Source organism: Perissodus microlepis, chromosome 8, assembly GCF_051167445.1.
Source record: "Perissodus microlepis isolate ML-2025 ecotype Zambia chromosome 8, ASM5116744v1, whole genome shotgun sequence".
NCBI lineage: Eukaryota > Metazoa > Chordata > Actinopteri > Cichliformes > Cichlidae > Perissodus > Perissodus microlepis.
In genome coordinates this window covers 18,132,794-18,155,068 of record NC_140468.1, presented here as the reverse complement: position 1 = coordinate 18,155,068, position 22,275 = coordinate 18,132,794, and the positions used below count along the sequence as shown (strand labels likewise).

At 40.4% G+C, this 22,275-nt stretch overlaps 2 protein-coding genes across 2 annotated transcripts; both read left to right on the top strand.

Moving 5' to 3' along the window:
* Positions 1–9,112: 9,112 nt before the first annotated feature.
* LOC146381790 (E3 ubiquitin-protein ligase CHIP-like) lies at positions 9,113–15,978 on the top strand. The gene is made up of 8 exons (XM_084937918.1): positions 9,113–9,254; positions 9,987–10,202; positions 10,366–10,564; positions 11,743–11,908; positions 12,015–12,090; positions 12,226–12,282; positions 13,301–13,417; positions 14,180–15,978. The coding sequence occupies exons 2-8, from the start codon at positions 10,089–10,091 to the stop codon at positions 14,303–14,305; spliced, it is 855 nt and encodes a 284-aa protein (XP_084794044.1). The 5' UTR covers positions 9,113–9,254; positions 9,987–10,088; the 3' UTR covers positions 14,306–15,978.
* Positions 15,979–16,651: 673 nt separating this feature from the next.
* LOC146381789 (C-reactive protein-like) lies at positions 16,652–21,843 on the top strand. Its single transcript, XM_084937919.1, has 3 exons — positions 16,652–16,834; positions 16,958–17,033; positions 20,437–21,843. The coding sequence occupies exons 1-3, from the start codon at positions 16,667–16,669 to the stop codon at positions 21,045–21,047; spliced, it is 855 nt and encodes a 284-aa protein (XP_084794045.1). The 5' UTR covers positions 16,652–16,666; the 3' UTR covers positions 21,048–21,843.
* The last annotated feature ends 432 nt before the right edge of the window (positions 21,844–22,275 follow it).

Genomic DNA, 22,275 nt, shown 5'->3' with positions numbered 1-22,275 from the left:
ACTAAAGAGACGAGTATTTGTTCTATTCACACAGAAAACTTTAGATAGAGGCCAAACTCGGTGTCTGCTAATGGGCATGCATTCTTCATCTAATGAAGAACTGATAGGCAGTTTGTATTAACCTGGTTAAGAATGGAAAGTATTGTTACCACAGGTTAACAGAGAAAAGATGGATTATGTAAAAGATAGAGGGGGAAAACAAATCAGCCACTTAAATAATAATCCAGAGTTTCTCACACTGATTCCATCCAAATCTAATGATTAACAGCTGACACAGGAACATGTTGTGTGTTCATCATTCAGCTATGCTGGTGTTTATATTAGTCCACACCAGCACAGTTAATTTTACACTCGAGCAGTTCTGAAATGACTCCCAGCATTTCCTGAGTGTCTGAAATGTATTTATTTTATGGTGTCATCCAAACTTTCCATTATCACAGCAACATTCCTTTCTTTGTGATATCCACTTTCGGCTAAAAGCTGGCTAATTATTGTTAAATTCTTTTTTACTCAATCTTTATTTAAGTATGTAACTCTCATGGTGGTTGGTTATTTTGCAAGGGAGACTTGGTACGACTGTGGTACGTTTTGGGGCAGGAAAACAAATCATCAGGTGCATGAAAAAAAAACAATAATGAAAGCCTGGGGACAATGTGTAATGGCTGAAAGAATACATCATTAAATGTGCGTTTTAAGGTGTGTCACTGAGGCTAAAGCCAATCACTGTAAACCATACTTTGGCTTCACAATTTTTCTCTGTGACTCATTGTGGTTACAATCCTAAACTCTGAGCTTCCTCCCAAGTGTGTTGGTGTTCATTTTGGACATCATTTCTCTAACAATCAGATATGTTGGCTTGGGTTGCTGCATTGTCTGGCTCCTCAACCACTTTGTCTCAGATGTCCATTTAAAGAAACAGATTTTTTTTCAGGCCTCTTATTCTAATGTGCAAGTCTCTCACAGGATACCAACACTAAATAGTTTCATTTTTGTACCCAGTAAGCATTATGTAGCTTGCCACTAATAAGCTGATAGGCTTCAGTCTAAAGATGAGGTGTTTTTTTCTGTAGTGGTGAAAATGCACAATGAAAAACACAGCATGGTCATAAGCTGCATTTCTGAGGTTCAAATGGGCAGCAATGCAAACCAGTAAGTAATGCGAGTAATGCTCCCTTTTACCATTTTTAGTTATAGTGTGTGACTTCAAGGTTCAAGGTTCTTTATTTGTCACATGCATAGTTATACAAGTATAACACACAGTGAAATGTAGCCTGACACGCTCCTCGACATGTGCAAAAATGGGGGGGGTAGAGGAAGAACATTATATATATATATATGTATATATATATATATATATATATATATATATATATATAGTATATACATTGGGTGAATGTGCAGTAGTAGCAGCAAGCAGGTGAATTCTGTACATTAATATGAATAGACATCTGACTATTTTACAGAATAGACAAGTGTGTTCATATGATTTAAATCAAAAACATACTTATATACTTTCCAAATTTTTTCAACATGTATATATCAGTTTTCCATAGGAGAAACTAATTTATCCATCTTAATGCCTACAACAGCATAAAAGCAATCGTGTATACTTTCAGGGTGAGCTAATATTATGTTGCTAACAAGCTAATAACTAACATGCTAGCTAAAAATAAACACTAGTCAGTCAAGTTCTTGTTCTTGGCTCTGGCTGTTTATGGCTGTTTATATCATTTAATTTCAGGAACAGTTTCATTACATGAGAAAGAAATATTCAGTCTAATTTTGTCCTTTCTTTATTTAATTTAATCTAGTAAAAGTTATTGAAGAGTAATCTTAGCTAACAACGTTAGCTGTTAGCTCCTAACTATTCTCTCACATTCACTGTAGTTTTGCAGAGGTCAGTGGGTTAAATCTAGTTTGTGAAATTTCTTAATCAAATCCACAGAAAAGAAAAAATGAAACTGGAGCTTTTTAAAAGCTGCTTAAGAGCTATGTATAAATAAACAAATATGATTCTCCGTGCATGTACTTGTCTTTGTATATAGTTCTAGAATAAACAAATGGAAAGCAATGGTTTCCATTTCTGTGTCTGAATTTCTGTGTCTGACTCCTCTGAAAGGCATCTCCATTTCTATCTTTATTGTCACTTTACGTATATACAATGCGTTTCCCAGCCCCCTACTATAAGACTATCATAACTAAATGTATAACCCTGATTTTAACATAATTCTAACCCCAGTGAGTGCCCAGTTTGGGACCCCACTCATATACTAAAACAAGCCCGAACACACACACATGCAGCACATGCGTAGCCCCTGGCTCATTATGGCTGCTTTAGCTCCTTTGGATTGTTTTGGTTAGGGCTGTGGGGGTGGGGACAGGGTGGAGACCAGTGACCCCGGAGTGCCTGACCTGAGGGGACATTTGAAGAGTTAAGGGAGAAGCTGCACAAAGGCAGAGACAACCACCACACAGGGAGGGAAAGTCACTTTTTGGGTACCCCTGCTGGGTCCTTCTCTCCTGTGGAGATCCCCATTGGTTTTCAAAGTTAGAAAATGCAGTGATTAGTCATCACTGGTAACCTGCACAAGCTTTACCAGAACAACTGCTTTTCAGTTGATAATGTAATGAATTAGCCTACAACTGTGAAAAGTTCATTATAATTAAAACAAAGTCAGTCTGTCCCTGTACAGCCTGTAATCAGAAAAGAGAAAATAAAATGTTATTCCTAATTAGATGCCAGCAATGCTGATAGTTAACGCGGTGCTAAATTAAGAGTGGATGAATTTCCCAGTGCATCCCCGCAGTAGTCTGAGACAGCAGGTTTGATTTCCCTCCAAAATCTCGGTCCTATTATACAGACCACTAAGCAGCTGCCTCCATCCCCAGCCATCACACATCAATCCACGGTAGTGTGTGTGTGTTTTTTTTGTTGTTTTTTTAAGTGAGGGTATTTCAGCTAGTCAGCTGTTAACCCCCCAGGGTGTGAAAGATTGTTGGACTAACACTGCAGATTTCCAAAACAAACTCTTTGATTTCAGCGTAGTTGAGTAAAATGATGAGAAAGACGTTGAATATATGGAGATAGTTGCAACTAGTCTGACAACATGAAAAACATGTGCTATTTAGAGTTTTAGTATTTGGTTTATTAAGAGTTTAAAAGAGTTTTTTGGTTATTTTTTTAAACTTTGCAATGATTGATTCAATGCTCGTTAATAACGCACATTCTGTTCCCTGTTTGTGTTTGTGCAGGACCCGGATCCAGACACAGGATCCATCTTTTTAGGAGGTAAAGTTGATGAGCTGTTTCACCCCCCCTCCCTTTGTCAGAAAGTTTAATCAGGGCTGCAGAGGTGTGTGGATGACCTTTGACTCCTCTGGTATCTCTGGCTTTTCTCTTACTTGCCTGTGGGGCAGCAGTAGGATATCCCTCATTTAACTCTTAACCTGAGGAGGCAAATTTAGCAACTTTAGCATGTTTAGAGTTAAGATGCATTAAAGGCACGTTTACAAAGCCAGCTGGTCTTCTTTTTTTTTTTTTAATGATTACAAAACTATTGACAAGGCCAGAGGAAAATACCAGAGGAAACCCAATGCAACCCACATTTAATCCTATTCAAATAACATAAAAAAATATGGTGCTTCACTGGTATCAAAAATAATTTTGGTGGCAAGCGCTAATGCAGTTCATTTTATTTTGTATTTTGTTATTAAGATCACACTTAACAATGACCCTATTTTACAAGTTATTGGCACATATAACAAATCTATATTTTTTAGTTGTTACAGTATCAGTAACGCCTAAATTACTTTTCACTAAAATACGTGTGGGACTATGCAAGAATTATGATGATCAGGATTAACTGAGCTGAAGGCCATAGACCATATGGGAGTATATGCACGCTGTATATCCAACACGTGCAGGTGGAAGACCATTTAAGGCTTTAAACACAAACAGTGCACTTGGATTCTGTAATCCACAGGGAGCCTGCTAACAGTGGAGTAATGTGATCTCTCTTTTTTTGTCCAAGTCTAAGGAAGAATCTGATCTTAACCACTGCATTTATTTGTTTGTCAAATGAAGATACGTCCTGCACACAGAGGGCCGCTTGTACCAAATTTGTGAAAAAAGGCAAAAAATAAAAATCATCTGTGTTATTGTGGGAATATAAACTTCTTACAAATTGATCAAATGTGTCTCAGGTCAGAAAGATCCAGCTGGGTGAAACAGGAAGTGACGTTAAATACCTGATGGATCTTCAAGTTTATGCATTTGACCAAAGGAGCAGGCTAATTCAATGGACATGAAGAGGAAAATTCTAACAGAGAGCTTGATGTGTGTTCATTTATGCATGAATAAGCAGTCAGATTGCAGTGTGTTTGCAAACATTTTTAGACATATATCTGAGAACATGAATAATTTACTCTTTTCCTGTGTTGATCTTCTTATAGAAAACAAAGTAGAACTACTTTTTGTGCATTTATTTCTCTACTGTTTTGTACACGTTGCATTCAGACCCACTTGAAGAAACTGCCATAAGTCTATAAAACGTTTGTCTGTTCAAAATGAGCAAATCCACCTAAGAGCCACCACTGTGGATAAATGCTGCTTTTGTGTCTCCCGTTTTGAACCTGGGGTTTCGCTCAGTCCTAAGGAGAGTGTGTTCACCCCCCTTTTTTTTCTTCTTTTTGTCTTTTCAGGCTTTTTGGCGCTAAATAGTGGAGACCACTGCCAAATGGGAAAACGACTACACACAGAGAAAGAAAGACCAGACTCAATCAGGAAGTGGCAGCTTTTCAGCTGTGCCAGAGGAGCCGGGCAACTTCCTGGTCTCGTTGCCAAGGTGACTGGAAGCGCGGCCAGCTGGTGCAGTGGGCAGCCGTTGGGTTTGATGGGGGGGTTGACGACGGTTGGTATATTGGATGGGAGGAGTTGGTGAAAAGCTGTGATGGAGGGAGTTTAAATGTAAGCAATGAATGCTTTAAACACAGCGGACCATTTTAATTGATAAGCACCAAATCTATTCACTTTCTCCCACCTTTTTAGCATGCAGCTTTGTTTACATAGATTTTTACACCTGGGAAATGCACAGAAAACTGATTGAGTACTTTCTTACGGCCAATCCCTTTCAAATTTGCTTAATAAAATTGTCTGAAGAGGGTGTGTTTATGTTTATTCTTGCAAAAACTCAACAATGACCAAAGCATTTGCAAATCAAATGCACTTACATTTCTGGGAATGCAGTCCCAGAAATTATTTATTTGCAGTGTAGGCCTAATTTTCCAATGTTTATTTTTGCTTATTTGATAAGTATGCTGGTAAGGACAATTAATAAAAAGACAACTGAACAATAAAACATCCATCATGCACATCAACACAATGAATATAAAAATAGAGATGTAAAAAGGGAAGATTATGGCCTGTGCCATATTGGGCTCTAATATGGGCCGTATTAGAAAGTGTTACTGTCCCTCATCATTTTGCTCCAGGGTAAAGTAACGAGCCATCCCTGCTGTACAGACAAACACTACAGATATATTATAAGAGTATAATTATCATGTTTTCTTAAAAGACAGAATTCTGATGTGCATTGAGAAAACTGGACTGGGTGCAAATAAAGAAGGAATCTAAGTAAATAAGAAAATACATGTGAAAGAAGGTAATACTGATTCCTCACAAACTTGTAACAGTGCATACAACAGATTTTCTTACATAAAATTATTGCTGACATGTAACACCTATTTTATTGTGGAAAAATCACACAGGTAAGATGTAAGTGCAATTCATTAACATCTTAAATAGACTCTCACTTGTTAAAAAAACAAACAAAAAAACTATTACGTTGAGTTTATTAAAGTTTTTTTCCTGCAGTAAACTGTGAAGGTTTTTCTGATATTGTGTCCATTTCAATTAAAATCAGGAGGGAAGACTTTTGTGTTCTTGTGACCTACATTTTAGTTAGATAGGTGGGTGTTCTGAAGGATCGGGGGACCAGGCCGGTGGAGATAGGTAAACACAGCTGGGGGACACACAGGGCTTGGTGGTTCTGTGTTGTAGAGGCCCCCTTCACACATTTATCAGTGTGTTTGCTCAGGAGATGTGGCTTAATCTTCACACACTGATCTCTGTGTGGAGTCTTTACAGAGGCCCAGCAGGCTGGGATGAAAGTGACCCTGTCCTCAATCGCATCTTGCTAATTCCTCCACTGCTAAACTTGAATGTTGTGCATATGATAAAGGCCCATAAAGGTCATCTATAGCCCTCTCTGTGGGTGGGATGTCAACTCGCATATATGCCGAATTTATTTCCCTAATCGGACCCCTCCTTGAGAATATTAAACCACAACTGTGATGAAAGTTTTTGAATATTTTTGCACATCACGTATTACTTTAATGTTAGTACAATTTTACTTCGTTCACTTTTATTTTAATTTTCTCCAGTACCAAAGAAACTTTTTTAACCATTAAAAAGAAAAGATGTTTGGAAGAAGTTTTATCATCCAGCGCCTCCTGCTGGTGATTTGAGGTTGTGCTTCTCTTCTTCAGCCACATGATGCATGTAGGCTGTACAGTAGGCAGAGAATAGTGCAGTAAAGAGTGGAAAAATAATAGGGGGAAAAAACTGAGGGATCATTGAGGAATTAAATTATATATATTTTAATAATAACCAGAAAAGAATGAGTGGAAAGTACGTCTGAGATTGAGATGATATTTTGATGCACTAATATCTCATTAGCCAATCACATGACAGCATCTCAATGCATTTAGGGATGTAGACGTGGTCAAGACGCCCTGCTGAAGTTCAAACTGAGCGTCTGAATGGGGAGGAAAAGTGATTTTGCCACACAACCATCTCTACATTTTACAGAGAATGGTCTGAAAAAGAGAGAATATCCAATCAGCTGCAGTTCTCTGGGTGATGTCAGAGTCAGAGGAGAATGGACAGACTGCTTTGAGTCTAATTTAACCAGTTGTTACAGCAGATGAATGCAGAAGAGCATCTCTGAATGTATAACATGTCAAACCTCTAAGCAGATGATCTACAGCAGCAGAAGACCACACCAGGTCAACAGAAGATTGGAGAAATGTTGCCTGGTCTGATGAGTCTCGGGTTCTGTGGCAACATCCAGATGGTAGGGTCACAGTTTGGCATAAAGAAGATGGAAACATGGATCCAGATCTCAAACCCACACAGCACCTTTGGGATGTTGTGGAACAGGAGATTGCCATCATGGATGTGCAGCTGACAAATCTGCATGAAATGTGCGATGCGTTCATCTCAGTATGCACTAAAATATACCAGGAATGTTTCCAGCACCTTGTTGAATCTGTGCCATGAAGAATTAAGGCAGTTCTGAAGGCAAAATAGGGGTCAGTGAGTGTAGGTGCCTTCCTGAAGTATATGGAAAAATATAATCTTATCAATTCTCTGTTGAATTGATATGATAAGCTTGCAGGATTTCTTCAGGATAATGATCTAACTCTTACAGAGGCTGGAGCAGCTGACTAGGAAATAATAGACTTCCTTCTTCTGTGTCTGTTTCTTGCTGGCTCACTGATTCACAACATGTTCAGTTTATATGAACCAAACAGGATGTACACTGTATCTGTATGTGCATCCCAGGGAGAACACACATAAAGATGAGGAGATCTCAACTCCAAGTACAAACACTCACAGGTGGAGGTGCGGGGAGGAGTTTTTTTGAGAGAGAGAGGGGTGAAGAAACAGCACAAGAATAACAGAAGAAAGATAGAGTGGTGAAATACAGAAAAACAGAGGGGGTAAAAGCGTGAAAGAAGGAGGAAAGAGAAAGAAAGAGGAATAACATAATGTGAAAGAAGTGGGTAGGAAGATAGGGCGAGGGGGTGATAGAAAGAGAAAAGGTGGACCGGCAATAAAAACAGATAGAAAGTGACGAGGTAATGGAGCAAGAGTAGAGAGGAGGTGGAGGAAGGATCTGGAAAAGGCTGGACACAGAGGAAGCTGCTGATGTCCAGGCTGAGCCACACAAACAGCATCCTTCTCCTCCCTCCAGTCTCCAGAGCACTTCTTATTCCTGTGCCAGCTCCATAAGTTTTTCATCCTTTCTGTTTCTTTCATAAACACACACAGGTCTTATGTATTTGCCTGCTGAGGTGCATGCACACAGTTTGACTCTATAGGGAGACAGAAACTGTGCAGCCGGTTGTACCTCCAGCTTTCAGGTCTGCAAAGCCTCTACACTGCAGATTTAATATAATACATATTTTATCGAGGATGGGTTAGTCTTCATCAGCCCTCCTCTCAGTGTCAGCTGACTCGGAGAAGCGCTTTTATTCTTGTATTTGAAGTTGAACTAAACCAATTTCTTTGGCATTTAAGTGCAAAATGTTTCATGGTTTTGTTTTCTGGAAAAGAACTTGTGACCTCATCACTGTGACAGCATTGATTTTTATGTATGAACTTTATGAATTAATATAAGTCATCCAAGATAATCAGTGTGAAATTTCTACTTTTTAATCTTTAATTTGCTCTGTGCAAAAGCAGTCATTCTTCTCTTCTCAGTTATTAGCTTTCTTTATTTTTCCCACAGTGGAAGTTCAGAAGGCTGTAGCAGTCATTTAAGAGCACGCTGGAGACAGAATGGGTGGATATATTACCTCTTTCATATCATCACAGATGCAATTTTGAGATGCTCAAAGGTTTGGTCCCTTTTTGTTAACTGTAGATTTTAATGATTAATTTTCACATATGATATTAGGAAATGTATTCAAATGAATGTAGATTGTTAAAATTAAGCGTGTCTCCTCTGAAGTAGGCTAGTTAAGAAGTGAAAGAGACAGGAACCAACAACAGGAACTAGAATAGCACAAGAGGAGCTGAAGATGGTCAGATTTCCATTAGGAGCCTAAAGGAAGCAAGCGGAAGAAGAAGAAGAATGCACACCTTAGAAGACCGATTGCATGTATGCAGCTCGTAATTATCCTTATATAAACTGTTTATACAGTTAGATGGTCGTATTTAATTGTCTATTTAATCGGAAGTTCATATTGATGTGGTGTGAACTGGGTGAACTTAAGGGTATGCGCTGTATAGACATGAAGCTGGCCTGGTCATACTCCCGGCTTCCGTCGAGTTCGCGTCAAAGCGCTTGACGTCAGCATAACAACAACCTGTCATGACAGCTCGTATGGGGGGGAAATTAATCGATTAAAGATTTGATATTGAGTTACATAAAACTGGTTTCTCTTGGATGTGGGATTCCTGCTGAAAGGTAAGAGTTGAAAACCGTATAACCGCGAAACAAACCCTGTACGGGACAGAAGCTAAACTAAACCTCAGTGAGCTGTGTGGAAAATAAGCTAACGTAGCGTTAGCTGGTTTTTCTTTTCTGTGGTTAACAAATGTCGAGGCGACTCTTTCAGTCCCACAATTGTTATAGAACTAACCTACTAACTAGCTGCTGGTTATATCGAGTGAGTGAGCTTTACTGTCTTCAAACTAGCCAGCCACCCGGCATTAAGCGACAACATCGCTTACTGAGCTAGCTTAGCCATGCTAGCATAGCAGCGATCTCTTGTCTGCTGGTGACCAGAGTTAGCAGCATTGTCCGTGTGTGTGCTTGTGTAACGGCTGTATTTCAGTTTTAGTGAGTAAAACAATAGCGATATAGTTTGTTAATACTGTTCGTCTACAGCTTTCAGTGTAACACTGCGCTTAAATGCAATGCTAAGGACCGCGGCTGTGTGATGTTTGGTGATAGCCAGCTGTGCTGCTCATTGACTCGCCTCTGATGTCCGTCACATGAATAGTTAACTCGCCGGCGGTGCAGCCACCTCGCTGTAGTTTTCAGCTGTGAGCGCAGTCAGCAAATTAAACGGATGCCTTTTGGGTGGCATCAACCCACTGCACCTAATTTGCTCAAGGCGCGCATTGCAGGTGCATTGCAGTGAATGTTCACTGAAACTGTGTCTCTGTTCTTGTTGTTGTGTGTGTGTGACCCCAGGACGGACGGGGCATTCTTAAACCTGTCGTTTAGCCAGCCGAAGAGACGGGGAACAGGATAGGGAAGCAGGGCGAGGCGGGCCCCGCGGAGCCGGTGGAAAAGATGGCCGGCAGCCCGGAGAAGAGTTCCACCGCGCAGGAGCTGAAGGAGCAGGGAAACCGGCTGTTCCTCTGCCGCAAGTACCAGGAGGCTGCTACGTGTTACAGTAAAGCTATTGTGAGTAATTTCTGACACAAATGCTGCAGTGATGTCTTTTTTTTCTTCTTCTTTTATTAAAGTTAAGTGAAACGAAGTGGATGCAGATTCCCTCTGGATGAAAAATGAGGTTACAATGCCCTGAGGTTACAATGCATGTTTATTGTCCGCTGATTCTCTACAGAACCGTAATCCATCCGTGGCAGTATACTACACCAACCGAGCTCTCTGCTATGTGAAGCTGCAGCAGCATGACAAAGCCCTGGCAGATTGTAAGCATGCGCTGGAGCTGGACAGTCAATCAGTTAAGGCACACTTCTTCTTGGGTCAGTGTCACCTGGAGCTGGAGAACTACGATGAGGCCATCGGGAACCTACAGAAAGGTCAGAAAAAACTCCAGAATGATGGTGAAAATGCTGCTGGTGCATTGCACAAATTTACTCGTGCAGTTCCTCATTTATGTGAAAGTTAATTTGTTAAGATCAGTGAGGCCTCAGAGGGTTGGGAGCACTTCTCTGAGGCACAGCATATGTTTGCATGAGCTGTTGTCAGTGTAATGATATGTTAGAAGGAAAGAAAGCTGGAATTTTGTCTCCACTCAGTGTTATGGTTGCTTCTCTTGGATGACGCTTCACTATATAAAATGATGTATGAATGTACGGTTATGAGACTTTATAGAAAGTAATTCAGTGATAATTTAAACGGCAATCTAACGCTAACCATGATTTGTGACTACTAGTTTCGCTTAATTTATAAAAAAAACTGGAAGCCCGCCTATTACTAAGTCGTGAAAAATGGACCAAAGCAATTCCACAACTTAATGAGAAATAAATCACTTTTCAAAAGTGGAATAACTCACAGTATAGGAGAGCCTTTCACCAGTTTAGCAAACTTGTTTTGGGATGTTCCTCCCTGCATGGAGAGCCTGTATCTTTGGCAAGTTTGGCTTGCAGATATTTCTGCAGGTCGAACTCTCTGCAGACTCCCTGAGCGCTTTATCGCAGTGCTTCGTGCAGCTGCTGACTTCCAAGTCAGCCCATGGCTTTGTTGTGGGCTGCAGCTGATCGATTAAGAAGAAAAGTACACAAAATATGTTAGATAAGTGCAGGTCATGGTTAGTCACTGTTAATGCAAACACTGATAGTGAATCTTAGGTGGCTACAGTTTAATCATGAACAAAAGAGAAACTCAGTTTGTTCTTTGGAGGAACTTTTTTTTTTTTAATATCAGCTTTTAGCAAACTGGCATTCTTTAATGGTTACACATGGCTAATTACATTATTGTCACACATGGCTATTGCCAGTGCTATTTCCCATATGTATTTACATACCTGCTCTTTACAATAACATGATACGTCTGGCCTGTCTATAACATCAGTACGCTGATTAGTAATAGAGCTGCAAATCAGAGGGTTAATGGGAACACTGCTGGATATTTGTATTGTGGATTCAGAACTGTCGCACTCCTAATTAACATCTTTGAACCTACCTTGTGCAGATATTTTGAAGGCAGCATTTTAACTGTAAAGCCACGTTGCTGTAGCGGTGTTTTTCTTTCACAGCTTATAACCTGGCAAAAGAACAAAGGCTGAATTTCGGAGATGACATCCCCAGTGCTTTGCGCATTGCCAAGAAAAAACGCTGGAACAGTATTGAGGAGAAGCGCATCAACCAGGAGAACGAGTTACACGCCTATCTGACCAAACTTATACTGGCTGAGAAGGAAAGGTGAGGCTTTGAAGCACCACATTCTCATTTTTATTTTGATAATTTGGCATGTAGGTGTCATTTTGTCTTGCATGGATAAATTTAAATTAACTCCTTATTTTTGCAGAGAACTAGAAGAATACAAAGAAAAACAAGATGACAATCAAAATGGAGGCGACGCTGCCAAGATCTCCTCAAAACATGTATGTTTTTACATTTTGTTTACTCTTTGTAATTAGTGTCACCCTAATGAACAAATATTAAACAGGTGTGTTTTTTAAAATGAAATTGAATATTCATTCATATGTCCGGTTGTTCTGAAACCCTGACGTGGAAAGGACAAGTATCTAATGGATATGGATGAGCTCTTCTCTCAAGTGGACGAGAAAAGAAAAGTGAGTACGATTTTTAACTAATGCTTCGTACTCGTGCAACGCTGACAAATCCATGATTAGCCTACAGCTTGGCTAACACAGGCAGATGCTAACAGTACACGCATACCTACATCACACTGTAAATACACACATTTGTTTCTGTCTGCAGTCAGGCTACATGCTAACATAAGGCTTGTGATCTCTTTAAAAATCCACTTAGACTTCAGATAAACAGCTACTTTTTGTTTTCGACTGCTGCTGTTCCTATGGTAACGGTCACTGCTTGTGTGCCAAGGCTCTCGCTATAGGTAGTTGTCGGCTGTGGCAATTGTCATGTAATTGAAATGACACCGTGTTTCTCTCCCGTCTGGCTCAGAAGGTGTTCTGCTTAGATAAAAGTTGACTCAAAAAAGAGTTTCAACTTCAGTAGCTTCGGGTTTGTGGCACTTCTGTCGACAGTCTTTAATATATAATTGGTATAGAAAAAAGCTGAAAAGGGTGAGAAAGGAAAACAGATTACTGTGGCTATAATTTGTTACCATTTTATAGCAAGAAAAAATGAACAGTTTTAAGCTGTGACTCTAGGCTCTATGAGAGTTTACACCGTGGGCCACATAAACCCACTTTCATATTAAGTGGGCCCAACCATACGAACTCTCTCTCCATCAGTCTAAGAAGTTAAACTGAAAATTACAAAAAAAATCCCAGAAATTTCTATTGTAGAAAGTGAAAAAACCTGGAACTTTTTTTCTCATCTAATTGTTAGTTCTTACTCAGTTACTTTAGTGTAATATGAATGGCCATGTTGGAGGTCTTTTTCAGTAGGAAATGTTATAAAACTTGTGATAATACAGTTAAAAGTCCAATATTTACATTTTCTGATGCCATCCAGTGGGCCGGCTCAGAGTCTTTGCCGGGCCAATTCTGGCCCCCGGGGCTTGTGTTTGACACCCCTGATTTTAGGGGATCGAGCCATGAACAGGATCTCTCACTATTAGGTCAGAGTGACACTTCTTTGTATTTTGTTTGTTCCCGTCAGAAGCGAGAGATTCCTGATTATCTTTGTGGGAAGATCAGTTTTGAGCTGATGAGGGAGCCCTGCATCACACCCAGTGGGATCACCTATGATCGCAAGGACATTGAAGAGCACCTACAGGTGAAATGATTGTTGCTTACAGTGCTGTGCAAAAGTCTTGAGCCCCGCTTCTTGACTTTTTTTTTTTTTTTTTTTTTTTTTAAACGGTCTTAAGCAATAGTTCTTTAGGCTTCCTGAAGCTCTTTCAACTTTTTTCTATGGGCACCTGCTGCTTCTTCACTCAGTATTCATATGAATGCCTTTTTGTTTTGTTTTGTTTAAGCAACATAAAGCATAAAAAAGCACCTAACTCAAAGGACGAACCAGTGCTGTGTCTACACATAACAGACAACTGAGCAAAAACACTATTTAAATTGTATCTTTAAGCTCTTTTTTACTAGCAGCCTGTCTCATAAACACATCATTTGTTCCAATTCCTGTGGTTGAACCTATGAAACATGGTGAATGAATCCAAATTTCCAAATTTTTCTGGTTCAGATTGTCATCAGTGCATCTTGACGACTACTTCAAGAAACGACAAAAGCTGAGACTGTGTTCAGACTGTGCTGAAAAATAAAGATGGTCATGCCAAATATTGAAGTTTGAGCTCCCTAGAATTGTACAAACTCTCTTTTGCCTTCTGTCCTGTATTTCAACGTATGCTGCACATTTATAATTAATGTATAATTAAAATAAGGGTAAAGGAGGACCTGTAATGTCCAGCAGCACGTTTTCATTCTGCCAGAGTAGCATTTCATAGCGCAGGTGTGCTTCTTTTTTTTCTTCTTTTCATAAAATCATCCATTGATGCTAACACTGTGTCTTAACGTGTTCCCTGTGCAGCGAGTTGGTCATTTTGACCCAGTCACCAGGAGTCCCCTGACCCAGGATCAGCTGATCCCCAACCTGGCTATGAAGGAAGTGATAGACGCCTTTATCCAGGAGAACGGCTGGGTGGAGGACTACTGAGGAGAGAGCTCCCATTTCTCCTTCATGTCCCCAAACTCAACTCAAAGCCTGGATAACACAAGACTATAGAGAACAGATCACCCCTTGCCTGGATATGTGCTTTACACAAGCAGGAAAAGCCACACTAAGGACTACCAAACGGGAGCCACGTATCTTGGTCTGCCTCCTCTCCCTCCCATTTTCTCCTCCCTTATCTTCACCGTCTGAGGCATCCATGGCCTGCCGCTCCCTTTAAAACCCCCTTTCATTCTGCTCCTTCTAGTCTTTCTCTCTGACTTCCTCTCTGTCACGATGTTTCTGGTCTTTTCAAGCCCGACTCCTTTCTCTACTCAAATATGGGCCTCTCTCTCAGGTCCTCCCTCTTCTTCTCTCTTTCTCTGAGTGCCACAGTCGTCGGAAAGCATCACCATTGCACTCCAGTGTTTCACACAAACCATCAATTATTTTAAAAAAAGAAGAAGAAAAAAAAATCCACACTTTTGGTGGCAGAATTGATGAAAACATTGGCTTATTTGATGTTTACTCTAGTATTTTCTAGTCATCTTTTTTCATTAAGTAATTTAGCATTCATCCACTTCTTAATGTACATTTATCGAAGTGGTAACTAAAATGCCAAAAACCTGTCGCGAACGAGGGTTGTTTGTATGCAAGTTTTAAAATAATCGATAATCGGAAAGGGAAACGAGTCCCTTTCTCATACGGCCACCTCACCACAGTGTACGTTTTTATTAGTTTGTTTAGTTTTATTCACATATCAATCACACCCCATTACAGACAATTGAGATGAACTGAATGTATTCATTATATATTCCTTAGGTTTGGACTTAACCTTCAGTAATTCAAGATGCTTTTTTTAAGTATCAGGACAATGTTAAGGTTTTCATGACGAGCCTTGGACTGAAAGGCCTTTAAACTGGAAGCAGAAAACAAAATGCTGTATTACAAAAAAACCCCAATAAATAATGTGTTCTTTTTGCTGGATAATAATTTAAAACCTTTAAATGTTTGGATTGGACCGATTACATCAGCTGCTTTGAGGACTGGTCCGTGCTGTCTGTGTCTCGTGCTGTTTACCTGTATGACAGTGGACGCTCGCATCAAGCATGAAGTGAATTTTGTTCTCCTTTGTATCAAAATACAAAGATAAGCTGTGTTTCTGGGGTTTTTTGTTTTTCCACCTTCTCGCTGTTGATTTTTATGCACCTTCTCCTCACAGTTTCGAAGAAATCGGCCGCAGAAGCTTGCGGACACCAATCGCCTGTGTGAACCTAACTTTAAAGTTTAAGAAAGTTAAAGTTCCCCAGCATCGTGGCCCCTCGACCCGTTTCACAGAAATGCTGGAAGAGTTACAAAACCGTATCTCATCTGTACCTCAGTCTCTCTCTGTAAACCGCATTTTTAGTCGAGTGCTGTTAGTTTACAGGCTTTTTCAGCTGAATGTGTCTGTGTTGAATTAGGCCTGCTAGTGGATTGTATTGGGCTGCAGGTGGTGTACATAATTTGCTGGTGTATTTCAGGTTTTATTTCTTGACAAAATATTCATTTTTTTTGTCATGTTCTTTTTTTTTTTCTTGAACTCTTAGAGCTTGAGAAACTGTATTAAATGTAGATATGTTGATAACATAAACACCTGATTCAGTTTTTGTTTGTCCCCATTAAACCGTGAACTACGAGGTCGTTTGTTCTGGTGTTTCTGTTTATTTAAACAAACAAAAATTCATTAAAGAACACCACATAAAATTCCAGCTTTACAGCTCGTGATTTTAATCCTGCAATAAATGCTGATTTGGTGAATCTTATATTTGGTTTTTATTCTTTAAGGCATCACTGCGTTTGCGTCTGTAGTAGGCTGTAGTTTGATTCGATAGTGGTGGTTTTTTGGGGGTTTTTTTACATGAGAGTGAAAGATGTTTAGATTTTCTTCCTGCTGCATTGTGCAATTTCCCTATTTTTGAATTTCAGATAGCAGCTTTCAGTGTCTCTTTAAAATTGTGAAATCTGCATTAAAACCTTCATAGTTTTAAAGCTGAGGCTGATAATTTATCCATTTTCTACTGCTTATCTTGGTCCAGGTCACATGGGTAAAGTATTTATTTAAAGTACTTTGTTAGTTACTTTTGGAAACTTGTGTGTGCTACTGAAAACTTTTTTTTGTGCCATTTTTAACTCAAGTCTACTCAGCCATTTACTTATGGATTTTATGGTGCATAACACCAGCTGAAAACCTTTAAGGTTTGTCTGATGCAAGAGCTGCTGTAATTTTCATGCGTTCATGCTAGAGGCTCTGATGTAAACACTCCATGCTGGTTGATGGTGATGCAGACAGAAATAGATGAAACGATGTGAGCGTGGCTCAGTCACATGTACAGACGGTGTCACTCAGCCCTCACACACCAGGCCTATTGTCAGAGCATCATTGAAAGAGCTGACGTCAGGGCCTGTGCAAGGAGGGAAGAGGACCAGGCACGGGTCACTGTTGAGTGGGAAAGAGTTGGCAGCAGAGAACATCAACAACACAACATTAAAATGGTAAGAAAAGCAGTTTTTCTTGGTAATTTTGCACATGCTTACATTTTTTTTTAATATAATTCGATAGTTCAGTAATTGATATCAGTCTGGAGCTGCTGTCAGATGCTTGTTCGTGTGTTGCAGAGCGTCAACGCTGTGAAGTTTGGTGAGGCTCTGCTGGGTGTTTTATTGCTTGTGACTTTCTCCTCATCCACACAAGGTATGGATTTAAAAACTAGGTTTTATAGGCAAAAAAAAAAAAGTCATTTTACCAAAGTTTGTGAACAAAACCCATCGCTAGAGATTGATCAAGCTATTTATTCCTTTTAATCATACCTAAATTTTCCATATACAAAGTCAGTTTTGAATAAAATAAATAAATAAAGGTTTTTGGTAGTTTCTCATAAGCTTCCAATATTCCCAGCTCGTTTTTTACACTTCAAACTGAAGGAATAAGAACAGGATTACTGATTTGCTGGAAAGCGTAGTGATGACCGAGCTTTGGTGTGCAGGCCTTAACATAAGAAATGCTGTGAGTCCAGACAGTCACAGACTGGTTTTGTCTTTCCATACAACTGACTGCCAGATGTCCACAGACATATCTCGTTTCACGTTGCATGTTTATATTAATGTCTGTGCTCTAAAATTATAGTGATCTGGTACGCCTGCTATCTTTTAAAAACTATTGCTCATTTAGTCCAGGTTTAAAAAAAAAAAAGTTTTTTGATGAACTCACTTGCCACTTTATTAGGTACATCCTGTTAGTTCCAGGTTGGACTCACTTTCATCCTTACTGCCTTAAGCTGAAAACGTTTTGGTCCTTACAGACATGACAGCATCATGCTGCAGATCCATGATGCTAATCTTCAGTTCCACCACATCCCAAAGGCACACTTTTGGACTGAGATCTGACTGTATTTAGTGAACTTGTGGTCATGTTCAAAAAACCAGTTGCAGATGATTTGTGCTTTGTGACATAGAGCGTCATCTTGCTGGAAGCAGCCATCAGAAGATGCGTACACTGTGGACATAAAGGGATGGATTTAGTCAGGAACAATACTTAGGTAGGCTGCGGTGTTTAAATGATGCTCAGTCGATACTAAGAGGCCCAAAATGTGCCAAGAAAATACACCCTCTGCTTTAAGATTCAACATGTTGGTCATTAAGATGCTCTTCTGCATACCTTAGTTATGACAAGTGGTTATTTGACTCTCTTCTTATCAGCTCTAAGCTGTTTGGACATTCTGATCTGATCCCTGACAACAACAAGGCATTGTCACCCAGAGAATCGCTGCTTGCTGCATATTCTCTCTCTCTCACTCTTGGGCATAAAATCAGACCACTCTCTATAAACCCTGGAGATGGTTTTGTGGGAAAATCCCAGCAGCTCAGCAGTTTGTATAAACACTTAGACCAACAAACACGTTCAAAGTCACCTTTCTTATCCTTTCCGATGTTCAGTTTGAAATTCACCATGACCATGTGCATATGCCTAAATGAAATGAGTTGCAACTTTGTGGTTGGTTGATGTATTTGCATTAAGTAGCAGGTAACAGGTGAACCTAATGAAGTGGCCGATGAGTGTATATGTTGCATTTATTTGAACTAATTCGCGGTTGTTTTAAAGCTTGAGAATCTGGTAGCCTTGTGTACTGATAGGCAATTTAAAAACAGCTTTAAAAAAATTACTTTTATTATCTCACCTTCATTGGAACAATTAGAAAAGCTTTGCATTATCGTACCTGTATGCAGTGTTGGGACTAACGCGTTATTAAGTAACGCGTTACAGTAACTACGTTATTATTGTGGTAACGAGCACGGTAACTAGTTATTATGCCAAAATCAGGAACGCGTTACTCGTTACTGGGATTTAGATAGGCTCGTTATTCGTTACTTCGTGTGGTGGCTATCGCGGAGCTTCCACAGATTCAGTAACATTAGCAAGTGGTGGAGGCCAGCAGGTGGATGAGAGAAAGGGGACGCAGGAGGAGGAGAGACCCGAGGCAGCCGCCGGTCCGAGTGTCAGGTGAACTGAACTTCAGGTAAGACGTTATGACCTGCAGTCTATCTGAGTCAGATATAAACCAAGTTTAGTTGGAGTTTATTTTCGTTGTGCTGACTTTTTCGTACTGCGTGCTAGCTAGCATGACGGAGTTTCTATACAGCTGGGTGGGTGCTATGATGTTACTGATGTTGAACTTTATTTTGTTCATAGGTTAATTATTAGAGTTGCCAACCGTTCCCTAAAAAACGGAATCGTCTGGTATTCAGAGTTAATATTATGCGTTTTGTATTGAGCTGAAAATAAACGCGATTTGTCCCGTACTTCAGCTACAATGAAAACGACACAAAGCTGGAGTTATTCTGTGTCTTTGCTGCACAGCTGCCTCTTCTTCTCTCATCCTCTCCCCCTCCCTCTCCTGTTGCTACTTTAATCATGAAACTGATCAATGATCAGCTGATCGGCTTTTCTCTCTTGTTTATTTATCGTCCACTTTGCGCCAGAAAGAGGAAACCACCGGATGTCGCGTTAAACAACAGCAGCACGTTTGATCAGCTGTTGTTAGAATTTATTTAATATTCATATCTAGTATCAGCTGATATTTGCCTGAGCCACAGCTGTAAAGCTGCTGGTCATGATATCGGTTTGGATATCTGGTGAGTGGGAAACCAGATGAAACCAGATGTCCTTACTGAATCATCAGAGCTGAACAGGTGATGGAGAAACAGGTTTACCTTTTAGGTGACATGAATGAGTTGAAGGGAAGTTATGAACTGTTTCTGAGAGACAAATAACACCAGGATCCTTTTCTATGTAGCTGACAGCTGGTAACTGTGCAGGGGCGGATCTAGCAAAGTGTTGCCAGGGGGCCAGGTAGGGCATTAACAGGGAAAGGGGGGCACAAAGAAATACTTTCTTATTCTCATTTAAAATGACTAGCTTTTAATAAATAATTATCTGAGTCTTACAACAAACGATTGATAGATTGATACATATATACCATCAAGACAGTGTACATCACTGTCACAATAGTGTTTGTTTTCATTCAAAGGCTTTATGATTTTTGCTATAATGGTGGGCCGGTCTCTAGTCAAAATGCCCGGGCTGATTTTTTGTCCCAGTCCAGCCCTGTATGCAACTCATCTGCAGTCTGGTGTTACCTACATCTTCCTATTCGGAAGGCAGAATTTCTGAGTTCTGAGTACAATCAAAAGCACCACGACTGCAGTTTTTGTGTTGGATGTAAAAAGCGCACATGACGCTGTGACGTAGGCTAGAATCATGGCAGTCGGTCCAGGCGTGGGATTTCTCTCGTGGAAATATGCACATTATTTTTTCCGTTGGTAGGTGGCACAGTGCACTTGTGGCAAGTAAGCAAGCTAGAAGACTGGCACTCTTGCTGGGTATCCAGTTAGCAACACATTAACAAGAGAAGTCTGAGTAAAACCAAAGTTACTTTCCCTAGTAACTAGTTACTTTGAAAGTAACGAGTAACTTGAAGTAACTGAGTTACTTTTGATGGAAGTAACTAGTAATGTAACTAAGTTACTAATTTAAAGTAACTTACCCAACACTGCCTGTATTTCATAAACTCACAGATTTATCGTCTTGTTAACCGCAGTGGGTCTGAGCGACAAAGTCCTGGTCTTCCCCTATGAGACGGACTTCAGCTACGTGGCCTTGATCCCGCAGAAGGAGATGGGGCTGAAGGCCTTCACCCTCTGCATGCGTGTGGCCACCGAGCTGCCGGAGGAGCGACAGATCATCCTGTTCGCCTACCGCACAGCCGACTACGATGAACTCAACGTGTGGCGCGAGAAGGACGGCCGCATCTCCTTTTACCTGAGCGGCGACGGCGTCTTCTTTCACCTGCCCCCACTCACCACCTTCCGCACCAGCCTCTGCCTCACCTGGGAGTCGCGCACCGGCCTCGCCGCCTTTTGGGTGGACGGGAAGCGTAGCACCTACCAGGTCTACAAACCCGGCCACACCATCCGTCCGAAGGGCACCGTCCTCCTGGGGCAAGATCCAGACAAACACCTGGGAGGCTTGGAGGCCACGCAGAGCTTTGTGGGGGAAATGACGGATCTGAATATGTGGGACTATGTGCTCTCCAGGAGCATGATCCAGGGCTGGCACTACGGACACAAAGTCCCCAAAGGGAATATCTTCGACTGGGCCACCATGGAGTACGAGGTGACCGGGAATGTGATGGTGGTGGATGATGACTGACTCAATTTGAAGTCCAGAGCAGAGACGGATGAGGCTTTGGAGGTCGGTGTGGGACTTGCGTGTCTTCTTTTCCTTCTTAGATTTAGTGTTTTATTTTGTGACCATTTAACTGTTCTGACGTGAAGTTCTTCACATTAACATTACATTAAAAACAAGGTAAATCTCAAACTCAAGAGTTGATGTTGCCAGATATGTCCATAAGGGGGCACTCTATGCCAGTTCACACCATTACAGCAAGCTGTCTAAAATTAAGCATCAGCTATATATCATAATTTTTTTAAATTAATAAAATCCAGATTTATTTAAATGTGTCAATCTTAGTTTTGTTTGCATATTTCAAAGAGAAGTGCCAAATGACCAAGACAACGCCTTACACCATAATGCTTTCAGCAGCCGTTAATAATATAGAATTTAAACTCAAAGCTGCAATGCAACTTCAAGTTAAGACAATTATATACAAATAAAGATATGTATCTGCAGAATTAAACACGCTGTAAGAAAAACACATTTGTCAGTCTGTAACGTTGAGGTTAAAACCGTGGAGGAGATACTGGAACAGCGAGCAGAGGCAGGTATTATTTCTGCAGGAGACCAAATGATTTAAAGCACGCCGAGAGACAAATAGCAATCACTGTGTTTGAAATCCATTGCCGTTACGTTGCCTTTGGTTAGCGCGCTCACTCATGAATTTTCCATGTTTCAGCTGATGTAAGAGCGCTTTTGGGTCTGAAATAAAAGGCGTGCCGTGTGCATAACTAATAATGTTTGTTATTAAAGAGAGTGCTCCATCTTTGAACTCTGGCAGCTTCCTCTTCATAATCGTCTGCTTCTTTTTCCACACAAATTAAAGAGTTTTTGCTCAGCTCATATATGACGATATGGTTCAGCTCCTGATAGTAGGGCAAAAAAAAAAAAAATCACATTTTTATAGAAATGACATATGTGCCTCTCAAATCAGTGTGTTACCATTCTCCTGTACCCCAGGAGTAAAATCTCACTTTTAAGCTTAAGTGACAGCTTCTCATGTGGAGTTTAAAGTTGACATTTTTACCAATGGAAATTTACAGCACGGCGAACAAACCTAAGTGTTACTTGCAGAAATCGAGTCGTATGGAGTTGCTTCACTCACAAAGACGCCTCAGAATGAGCTCAGGGTCAGATCTCCTCCATCCAAGTGTAACACAGTAACCCTGAGTTCCAGCGCGTGCTGGCCCTGCCTGCCTACACC

Bases quoted from the DNA above. Each gene is read 5' to 3' on its own strand.
- LOC146381790 (XM_084937918.1), top strand. From the start codon at position 10,089: ATGGCCGGCAGCCCGGAGAAGAGTTCCACCGCGCAGGAGCTGAAGGAG. The intron at 12,283-13,300 runs GTGAGTACGATT...TGTTCCCGTCAG, and splicing joins AAGTGGACGAGAAAAGAAAA to AAGCGAGAGATTCCTGATTA. The intron at 13,418-14,179 runs GTGAAATGATTG...TTCCCTGTGCAG, and splicing joins ACATTGAAGAGCACCTACAG to CGAGTTGGTCATTTTGACCC.
- LOC146381789 (XM_084937919.1), top strand. From the start codon at position 16,667: ATGTACAGACGGTGTCACTCAGCCCTCACACACCAGGCCTATTGTCAG. The intron at 16,835-16,957 runs GTAAGAAAAGCA...CGTGTGTTGCAG, and splicing joins AACAACACAACATTAAAATG to AGCGTCAACGCTGTGAAGTT. The intron at 17,034-20,436 runs GTATGGATTTAA...TGTTAACCGCAG, and splicing joins TTTCTCCTCATCCACACAAG to TGGGTCTGAGCGACAAAGTC.